Here is an 11,502-nt window from a genome sequence, read left to right as displayed (position 1 = left end):
AGAGTCAAAGTCTTTGCCACAAGTTTTTATGTATGGTGGGTCGTTTGCTTGTATACTTTTCCAAACAAGTAGAGATTGTGTTGTTTAACTTGTTATATATTCTTATGGATAATGCTTGGTAGAAAAGTCTCACCACTAGCAAGTTACAAACAACCCGTCAAATGGTATCCAGCTATGAGTTAGTAAACGTCGTTTTAACAAGCATGTCTCTTTTGCAATGTGACCTTTGTGGTGAGGTGATGATATTATGCACACAGATTTTTGTTAGCATCGATGCATTTTGCGATTACATGTATCTTTGATTTTAAGTACACATAAACGATTGACATATAAAAGGTTAATGTTGACTTGGTCGCTGTAAAAGCCACACTGAAGGGTGATGTCATCGACCAGAGTGTAGACAGAGGGTGAGTCTGCGGCCACATGTAGGGTTATGATTAAACCTTTACTCTGACTTGTTATGTTATTGTTTGCATGCACAATTATTGAAAATCTAGGGCAAAACAAAAGTAGGGGGACATGATTTCATTCATGAAGGAGTTCATCGTTGATTCATCAAGATGAAGATAGTTTTTAGTGTGATTGGGAATATGTGACTGGTACATTAAGTGTTATAATATAATTGATTGAATTTTTTTTCAAGAATTTAATTAATTGTATTATGATACTTTGTATACTAAGTTATGTTCTTAACATTGAAAAATATATTGGCACAATGACTTCTCAAGCAACTAACTAATATAAGATCATGTATGAAATTTTTTCTGATATGACCTTGTATTAGTGATTCAGTACGCCACAATAATATTATATTTGTTTCATTTAAATCTTTTTCCAACGGGATGAATCAAAGACTTTAAAAGAGAGTTCATCATCCAGAAAGATGCAGCGCAATCCAGACAAACAATACCGGCCAAAGATTTGAATGTCAAATATTTGGCTGCACGTCTCAATCATCAAGAGTAAAGTTAATAGACTTGATACAAAGGGTAATCGACGAAAAATCCAAAGTCTCTGCCACTAGTCTTTATGCATAGTGATTTGCTTGTATACTTCTCCAAACAAGTAGAGATTGTGTTGTTAACTTGTAATATAGTCTTATGGAAAATGCTAGGCTGAAAAGTCTCACCACTAACAAGTAACAACCAACCCGTCAAATGGTATCCAGGTATGAGTTGGTATACGTCATTTTAACAAGCATGTGTCTTTACAATGTGATTTTTGAGGTTAGATGATGATAATACGCACCCGGATTTTTGTTAGCATGATGTATATTGCGATTTACATGTATTATTGATTTTAAGTGCATATAGACGATTGATTCTAAGTGCGCATAGAGGACTGACATACCCTATTCTTATAAGGTACTTGAACAAATTAATACTTAATCTACTCGACCATCCTTATATAATATAGTTTGGCTACAATAATATTAGGGGATACCCTCAATCAGTTGAGGCATTGAGCTTCTGCCTAGCTAAGTTTATGTTGACATGGTGTATAATGTATATAACCAAAAAGCACATTGGCTTCATAGAATTTATGTTCATCTGTTTTGAAATGGAAGTAAAATAAAGCTAACAAGTTACAAGAAGACTGACATTTTACTAAAATTTATGGTTAAACTTCTACTAGTTAAAAATTAGTGATAATTAATTGTGTGATTCATGAATGGGATGCACAATATATATTGGGTGATGTTATCCATACACACTTCATCTTATTTTTTCTTAGCCGTTAGGTCAAATGAATTGAAAAAATCAAAAGACAAAAATTAACAGAGGTTTAGGCACCACCCTATATATTATACTGAAAATATAACTTTAGATCCTAAAACTTAATTTTCTCTACATAAAACCCGACATAAGTTTTTTTCTTGAATAAAACCCATTAACTAGATTCCACATCAGCAAATTCATTAATTATGTTTGACTTCACACATTAAAAAATTTCGGATGCCTAAAATACCCAATTTTTTTTATATAAACCCTATTTGAATGTTTGTTGTACATAATTAATGTCATGCGGATAGATGGTATGGGAGAATTAATGATTTTACAAAAAAAAAAAAAAAAAAAACCAATAATGTTATAATTAAATTCATTGCCTAATATATAATAACATAAAACATGTCTAATATATGTTATTATACAAGCTTAATTAATTCTATAAAATTATATTTTACATATTAATGTAGGTAAATTATTTCTCTCACACACACACACATATATAAATGCTTGATATATGCAAAATAATTTACCTGCAAAAAAAAAAAAAAGAAAAAAAGAAAAAAAAAGAAGACATTTGATTCAAATAGTGCACCTACTATTAAAATTTTAAAATGTTAGATTGCTTAAAAAAAAGAAAAATAATATACCCAGTATATGTAAAATATATGAAAAATAATTTACCTACCGAATAACAAACCCATATATGCAAAATACATAAAAACTAATTTACCTTATAAATTCATTGTTTAATTTTTAAAAGAAACAATGTTTCTACTAGTTTTTTTTTTTTTTTTTTTTTCCAAAAATAAAGTACCTATTATTTAATTTTTACGAAAATTGTGTACCTATTGTGTAATTTAAAAAATAAATAAATTACACATTATTTTTTTTTTATGAAAAAAAATGTAACTATTGTTTAGTTTTTACAAGAAACAATGTATCTACAAGTTTATTTTTACCTTTTTTTTTTTTTTTTTTTTTTTTTTTTGAATTTTCACAAGTTAATGTATCTACTTTTTCAATAGAATGTATATTGAACTAATTAGATTTGGATTAGGCGATTTCACATAAAAGAAGAAAAGAACTTCTTTTTTTTCTTTTTTAAAATTAAAAGCAAAAAAAACTTGAATTAATTGAATGTTGTTGAGAAACAAAAGACAATAAATTAAAAGTCTACAAAAAAACCGTAATAGCCATATTAATGTTGGTGGCATGGTGTTGTAAATAAATTTAAATGTATGGACATCTTTTATCTTATATGACATCAAATTTAAAATTTGGGTTTTATTTAGATGTTTTAATATAGGTGGGTTTATGTCTAGAGTTCAACAGTTGTAAGGGGCTAAATCTAAAGCACCCATTATTATACAACAATATGAACCATTATTTATTAATGTGAAACATTTTAAACCATGAATCTACTCTCAAAACACATTAGTATAAATAATTAAACGAAAGAAGTGGAAAATATACTTTCAATATCCAGTTTGAGTAGTGTTCTGACTTCTGAGAGACAAATGGCCACAAATATTTTTTGTAATCTGTTGGAAGCTTGAGGTTTCCAAATTCAAATTTCAAGAGGTTGGGTTAGGCCGCCAGATGACATGAAATTAGCTTTCAACGTCGTGATCATGGAGACGGTATCTCATTCGACGGGGCAAGTGGAATTTTGGACCATGCTTTTGCTCCCACGGATGGAAGGCTGCACTTGGATGCAGATGAACGGAATTGATCTGGTTTGAGGCCTCCAAGTAAGAACAAACTTGATCTGGTTTGGGTGGCTACGCACGAAATATAAATGGCCCTCCATGACTTTAGTTCTGAAGATAAACATCTATAAAATAAAGTTGTTGATTGTCTGGTAAACTTGTTTTGTAAAACTACTTTTAACTCAAAAAACAGTGTCTGAGTATTTGATAAACTTTTGTATAATATTGTTATGAGCATGTTAAATGACTAAAACTGATCACCATGCTTAAAAAAAAAAAAAAAAGGGCTTTTTTGAGAAGTATGGTAGACTCTGCTTTTGCACTTCTATGCTTTTCACATTTGATGCTCCAAATTTTTTAATAAGCTTTTTTTTTTTTTTTAAATCATCGCAACTCCAAACCAACCTGTAATCACTCAGGCATTGGGAATCGGAGGATGTGCACCATCAATTCGGAAATTTTCCTTGAGCATCTCGGCAGGTATGTTGTCCCCGATTTCTTTGAACAAAAATTCAGGCAACGGAGAGTTGAAGCACACCTTCGAAGCTGTCAAACTCGTTAGGAGTTTTATCGAATAAGGCTTCGAGCTCCGGTCTAATGAATTGGGCTATAATTTCAGTGCATGCGCCAGGACGTCTGACATCTTCCAGTGTCCAAATCGTAACTTACGATATTGCTGCATAGATAACCCTCCTCATATTGGTGGTTGAATTAGAGTTTTATCTCAACCAATTAATGTATCAATGAAGCATTGTAATCATAGGTAATTTCCTTTACTAACCTAGGTATAAACCAAAGAGAAATACTTTGTTACGGATAAATCTTTTTTTTTTTTTTTTTGGACAAACGAGAGGATAATCTGCACTGAATTTTTCTAACTATGGGGATGGGAGAAAATTTAAACTCAAAAAATAGTGAGTTCAAGAGAAACGCTCTTTCTACCAAGCAATCCGCCACTTGTTTGAGCAATCAATTAATTACCTTGTTCTTGATCACAATCTGTTCTTTTCAATATTATTACAAAAAATGCCACGGTAATCATAGGTCATGTTTCTAAATTGTGTCATTTCTCATTTCCTAATTTATAACATATTGCTGATCAACATAAGTGTTTTGTAATTAATATTGTAATCAATAACTCGAACTTTGCTTTATATTGTATGGAATCCGCAAATCGTAAACCTTGTATGAGGGCTAATGCATGTCTTGTGTTGGAAGGTCAAGGAAGTTGGTGACCTAATGACATGGGAGCCGGCAATTAATACGCCAGTGAGAAGCGACCATAACTATAACGGTCCTAAGTCAAAAAATTTATTGTCGAATAAGTTTCAAGTTCCAACACAGTACAAAAGACGTAACGATCTTGACAGTCATACGCAGTTCCAACCCAAAACCCAATTGTCAAAAGAACCTCACACCTTTCTCAAACTCTGTAGGCTGGTTGGTATCCACATTCCCAAAGGGCTAAATGGACCATATCAAATCAACCCAATCAGATTGCAAACAACCCACATCCAAATCAAACACGGGTCAGAAAAGACCCAAATTTCAAATCGGGTTAGTCTTCTCTGTCTGTCTTCCCCTAAAACCCTAGACTTTCTGTTACTCTGTTGTCACAGAAAACGCATAAGTTTTACTCTTTGAAAATTTAAGGAACCATGATGTCCGGCGGTCGGCACCAAAACAAATTCGCATGGAAGCCAAAACTCGGCGTCAAAATCAACGAAACCGAGGTCGGAGGCCGGTTCCGGCCGGTGTCGGAGATAACGGGGGTCTGCCAGCGCTGCAAGGAACAGATCGAGTGGAAGCGCCGTTAGTACAAGACACTGACGGAGCCCGCCAAGTGCCAACGTTGTACCAAACGCGCAGTCCGTCAGTCCCACCAGAAGCTTTGTGCTGCTTGTTGTAAGGAACAACGTGTTTGTGCGAAATGTTGCTGTCGTGTCGAGCAAATTGTCGGAAAAGACCTTGCGGAAGTGGAGTCTGAGCAGAAGAAGCTTCAAGAGGTTTGGTTTTTTAATGTTATTTATTTAAAATTTTCAGTTTTTAATTGGTTTTCGATTCGGAAATTGATAGGTTTGTTTTGTTTTGTGGAAATTGTAATGCACAGGCGATCAAAAATGCAAGAGAAAGATATAGGAGGAGTCTATTGCGTGCGGTATGTTCTCGAATTTGAACACATTTGTTTGTTCTTGTATTGGATTGTGAATCAAAAGTTGCATAATTTGTGATCTCGGATTGTACTGTAACAGATGAATGCTGGAAATTCTACGGGTGTAGCGAAAGCTGCAAGCGAGAAAGGAGACAAAGCGGGGGACCTGTTCCCCTCTGCCTCGCTCGAAGAATATGCAGGGGCAAGCAGAGATGATGAGGATGACGACATTGATGATGGTGAAGGTGGTAGCCTTCTGCACGCGCGTGAATATTTTTTGAATCACATAGACCTACGCACAATTTATACGTTTTAAATATATTTATATGCGTAAATTGATAAAAGAAAAGTTAAATATTTGAAGTAAATAAATAATCTTAGATCATGCTAAAAGAAACTCTTATAAATCAATTAAAGCAGCTGAATTCATATAATAAAATCGGTCTCTATAGAATTTACATTAAGAATAGAGAAAATAATATTTAATAAATAATTAATTGAATCACATTATTGTTAGCTCATTGTGAGGTCAAGCCCACCCCACTCCCCCTTAGTGTAGATAAGATCGTTTGTTAATAAAAAACAATCATTTAATAACTAATTTAATCAAATTATTATCCGCTTGTGAAAGACATTTTTTATATCCGGCATTGCACGTCTCTTAAGATGTTTTGAACGTGTTTAAAAATAGAGAAATTGAATCACATTATTGCTAGCCTATTGTGAGGTACAAATTAAAAAAAATAATAATTATTATTAAAAAAATACTGTTAAAATGACGAAACCTCTGCCTTATTTGATTCATTATTTTGGGATGCCTTTGAAGGTTTTTTATCTTGGGGGTATTTTGTCCAATTACTTTTTGAAGCTTGGTGACACCAAAATCACTATTGACCTTTTCCATTGGCTTTATATATAAAAGATTAAGCTTTTTAGCCAAATGGTTGCGGAAATTGGTATAATTATGTATATTGTTCTTTGAGATTTTAAATTGATAGAAGTAATTTTTGAAATTGTTCACCATCAATTATTTTGATTATTCCATAAAAAAAATTTGTTAAATTAAAAGTAATTTTCGTCAAATCAACTTCTTTACCTGAATTGGTATTTTCTTCAACGTGACTTTGTATTAGTTGTTCATTATGTTACAATTACACTGAATTTGTTTCATTTTAGTTTCTCATTGATCAAAGACTTTGAATGCAGTGTGGTCTAAATTAAAGATTCTCAATCATCAACAGTAACGTTAATGGACTATACACAAAGGGTAGTGGTAGTGGACTTGAAGAGTCAAAGTCTTTGCCACGAGTCTTTATGTATGGTGGGTCGTTTGCTTGTTTACTTTTCTAAACAAGTAGGGATTGTGTTGTTAACTTGTGATGTATTCTTATGGATAACGCTTGGTAGAAAAATCTCACTGCTAGCAAGTTACAAACAACCCGTCAAATGGTCTCCAGCTATGAGTTAGTAAACGTCATTTAACAAGCATGTCTCTTTTGCAATGTGACTTTTGTGGTAAGGTGATAATATTATGCACGCGGATTTTTGTTAGCATTGATGCATTTTGCGATTACATATCTATACTATTATTAAGAGAACTCTTCTTGTCAAATTTTTATTATTTTTTTTCTTATTTTGCCCTCACTTTTGATACACAATACTTACATAAGGAGCGCAAAATAGTAATTTTGTATCTTTTGCCCCTTTTTTCCTATTTTGCCCTCACTTTTGATACACATACTTACACAAAGAGGGCAAAATAGTAATTTTGTATCCTTTGAGAAAATGACAATCATATCCCTATTTTTCCTATTTTACCCTCACTTTTGGTACACAATATTTACATAAGGGGAAGAAAACAGTAATTATGTAATATTAAGATAAAATATTCACTTATTAAGAGAAATTGTCCCACCACCATTTTTTCATACTTTTTAAAATTTTTAAAACTAATCACACTCCTTAATAAAAAAAACAAAAAATAAAATGAAATTGTTCACACACACAGAGTGTGTGCTCATCGGCTAGTATTTTCGATTTTAAGTGCACTTAAACGACTGAAATATAAAAGGTTTATGCTGACTTGGTCGCTAGAAAAGCCACACTGAAGGGTAATGTCATCGACCGGAGTGTAGACAGAGGGTGAGTTTGCGGCCACGTGTAGGGTTATGATTAAACCTCTACTCCGAGTTGTTATGTTATTGTTTGCATGCACAATTATTGAAAACCTAGGGCAAAACAGAAGTAGTGGGGCATGAGGCCATCTCCAACCAAGAGCTGACCAGAGGGCTCGTTTTAGCCCTTTGATCATCTAAGAAATTAATATTTTAATGAACAGTACAGAGTCATATTTGCCTCCATCTTCAATTGAGGGCCAAAGGGCCATCGGGCTCGTTTTAGTCCTGTTACAAAAAATCGTCTCCAACCGAGGGCCAAATGGTCATAGGGCCAAACATAATTTATTATTTAATGTTGTTTCATGTTACTTAATTTAATTTAATGTTGTATAATGGCTTAGGAAGTTATAGGAAAAAAAGTAGAATTTCAAAAAAATATGAAACAAATTTTGTAAAATAGAAGCTATAGGAAAAAAAAGGTTTAAATTCATTAAAAAAAATTGAATACAACAGCTAGTCAGCTAACCGTTGGATTCAAATTTTTGTTTAAGCATTCATGTTGATTATATCCGACAGGAATACTCAGCCCTCTGGCCCAGCCCGGGCTGGCTGACTGGCTAGATTGGGCCAGCCCTTTGGCCCTTTCAGATTTCGTGGGGCCCACAAGCCCTCTGGCATAGCCCTCGGTTGGAGACGGTTTTCGGGCTATTTTCAGCCGTTTGGCCCTCTGGACCATTCGGTTGGAGATGGCCTGATTTCATGGAGGAGTTCATCGTTGATTCATCAGGATAGAGATAATTTTTAGTATGTTTGAAAATATATGACTGGTATATCAAGCGTTATAACACAATTAATTTTTTTTTTTTAAGATTTAACTAATTGTATTATGACATTTAGTATACTGAGTTATGTTTTTAATACTAAAAAATCTATTGGCGTGATGACTTTTCAAGCCACTAACTAATATAAGATCATGCATGAAACTTTTTCAAATATGACCTTGTATTAGTGGTTTAGTACGCTACGATTATATTGAATTCGTTTCATTTAAGTCTTTTTAGAACAGGATGAATCAAAGACTTTAAAAGGGAGTTCATCATCTAAAAAGATGCAGCGCAATCCAGACAAACAATACCGGCCAGAGATTTGAATGTCAAATATTTGGCTGCACGTCTCAATCATCAAGAGTAAAGTTAATAGACTTGATACAAAGGGTAGTAGACGAAAAATCCAAAGTCTTTGCCACTAGTCTTTATGCATAGTGATTTGCTTGTATACTTTTCCAAACAAGAAGTAGAGATTGTGTTGTTAACTTGTTATATAGTCTTATGAAAAATGCTAGGTAGAAAAGTCTCATTACTATCAAGTAACAACCAACCCGTCAAATGGTATCCAGGTATGAGTTGTTATACGTCATTTTAACAAGCATGTGTCTTTACAATGTGATTTTTGAGGTAAGATGATGTTAATACGCGCACAAATTTTTGTTAGCATTGATGCATTTTGCAATTTACATGTATTATTGATTCTAAGTGCGCATAGACGATTGATTCTAAGTGCGCATAGACGACTGACATATACTATTCTTATAAGGCACTTGAACAAATTAATACTTAATATACTCGACCATCCTAATATAATATAGTTTGGCTACAATAATATTAGGGGATATCCTCAATCAGTTGAGGCATTGAGCTTTTGCCTAGCTAAGTTTATGTTGACATGGTGTATAATTTATATAACCAAAAAGCCAAAAAGCACATTGTCTTCGTAGAATTTAGGTTCATCTGTTTTGAAATGGAAGTAATATAAAGCCAACATGTTACAAGAAGACTGGTGTTTTACTAAAATTTATGGTTAAACTTCTACTAGTTAAAAATTAGTGATAATTATGCGATTCATGAATGAGATGCACAATAGATATTGGGTGATGTACCCATACACACTCCATCTTATTTTTTCTTAGCCATTGGATCGAATGAATTGAAAAAAATCAAAAGACAAAAATTAATAGAGGTTTAGGCACCACCCTATATATTATACAACAATATGAACCATTGTTTATTAATGTGAAACATTTTAAACCATGAATCTACTCTCAAAACACATTAGTATAAATAATTAAAGGAAAGGAGTGGAAAATATGCTTTCCATATCCATTTTGAGTAGTGTTCTGAGAGACAAATGGCAACAAATATTTTTTGTAATCTGTCGGGAGCTTGAGGTTTCCAAATTCAAATTTCAAGAGGTTGGGTTAGCCTTGCCAGAAGACGTGAAGATTAGCTTTCAACGTCGTGATCATGGAGACGGTATCTCATTCGACGGGGCAAATGGAATTTTGGACCATGCTTTTGCTCCCACGGATGGAAGGCTGCACTTGGATGCAGATGAACGAACCTGATCTGGTTTGAGGCCTCCAAGTAAGAACAAACTTGATCTGGTTTGGGTGGCTACGCACGAAATAGAAATGGCCCTTCATGAATTTAGTTGCAAAGATAAACAACTATAAAGTAAAGTTGTTGAGTGTCTAATAAACTTATTTTGTAAAAGTACTTTTAACTAAAAAAATAGTGTCTGATAAATTTTTGTGTAAAATTGTTATAAGCATGTTGAATGATTAAAATTGATCATCATGCTTTAAAAATAAAATAAAAAAACGTTTTTTTTATTTTTGAGAAGTATGGTAGACTTTGCTTGCGCGTTTCTATGCTTCTCATATTTAATGTTCCAAAATTTTTAGTAAGCTATTTTTATTTTAAAGCATCGCAACTCCAAATCAACCCTAATCACTTAAGGCATTGGGAATCGGAGGAACTGTGCACCATCAGTTCGGAAATTTTCCTTCAGCATCTCAGCAGGTATGTTGTCTCCGATTTCTTTGAATAAAAATTCAGGCAACGGAGAGTTGAAGCCCACCTTCGAAGCTGTCAAACTCGTTAGGAATTTTATCGACCAAGGCTTTGAGCTCCGGTCTAATGAACCAGGACGTCTAACATCTTCCAGTATCCAAATCGTAACTTATGATATTGCTGCATCGATAGCCATTGTCATATTTGGTGGTTGAATTAGAGTTTTATCTCAATCAATTAATGTATTAATCAAGCATTGTAATCGTAGGTAATTTCCTTTTACTAACCTCGGTATAAACCAGAGAGAAATACTTAGTTACTGATAAATCCTTTTTTTTTTTGACAAACGAGAAGATAATTTGCACTGAATTTTTTGAACTATGGGAGAAAATTTAAACTCGAAAATTAGTGGGTTGAAGAGAAAAGCTCTATCTACTAAGCAATCCACCATTTGTTTGACCAATCAATTAGTTACCTTGTTATTGATCACAATCTGTTCTTTTAAAATAATATTACAAAAAATGCCACGGTAATCGTAGGTCATGTTTCTAAGTTGTGTCATTTCTCATTTCCTAATTTATAACATATTGTTGATCAACATAAGTGTTTTGTAATTAATATTGTAATTAGTAACTTGAACTTCGCTTTATATTGTATGGAATCCGCAAATCGTAAACCATGTATGGGGGTTAATGCATGTCCTGTGTCGAAAGGTCAAGAAAGCTAGTGACCTAATGACATGGGAGCCGGCAATTAAAACTCTAGTGAGAAGCGACCATAACTATAACGGTCCTAAGTCAAAAAATTTCTTGTTGAATAAGTTTCAAGTTCCAACACAATATGAAAAACATAACGATCTTGACAGTCTTACGCAGTTCCAACCCAAAACCCAATTGTCAAATGAACCTCACACCTTTCTCAAACTCTGTAGGCTAGTTGGTATCC

General features: G+C 33.4%; 1 protein-coding gene across 1 annotated transcript; it reads left to right on the top strand.

Moving 5' to 3' along the window:
* The first annotated feature begins 5,097 nt into the window (after window positions 1-5,097).
* Window positions 5,098-8,388, top strand: LOC137709232 (uncharacterized). The gene is made up of 5 exons (XM_068448329.1): window positions 5,098-5,251; window positions 5,309-5,445; window positions 5,550-5,597; window positions 5,692-5,836; window positions 8,285-8,388. Exons 1-5 carry the CDS (start codon window positions 5,098-5,100, stop codon window positions 8,386-8,388), a joined length of 588 nt encoding a protein of 195 aa, XP_068304430.1.
* The last annotated feature ends 3,114 nt before the right edge of the window (window positions 8,389-11,502 follow it).

The sequence above is a fragment of the Pyrus communis genome, chromosome 11, assembly GCF_963583255.1.
Source record: "Pyrus communis chromosome 11, drPyrComm1.1, whole genome shotgun sequence".
NCBI classification, from domain to species: domain Eukaryota; kingdom Viridiplantae; phylum Streptophyta; class Magnoliopsida; order Rosales; family Rosaceae; genus Pyrus; species Pyrus communis.
This window is presented reverse-complemented; position numbering and strand designations above follow the sequence as displayed.

Bases quoted from the DNA above. Each gene is read 5' to 3' on its own strand.
- LOC137709232 (XM_068448329.1), top strand. From the start codon at position 5,098: ATGATGTCCGGCGGTCGGCACCAAAACAAATTCGCATGGAAGCCAAAA. The intron at 5,252-5,308 runs GTTAGTACAAGA...CCAAACGCGCAG, and splicing joins ACAGATCGAGTGGAAGCGCC to TCCGTCAGTCCCACCAGAAG. The intron at 5,446-5,549 runs GTTTGGTTTTTT...TGTAATGCACAG, and splicing joins AGCAGAAGAAGCTTCAAGAG to GCGATCAAAAATGCAAGAGA.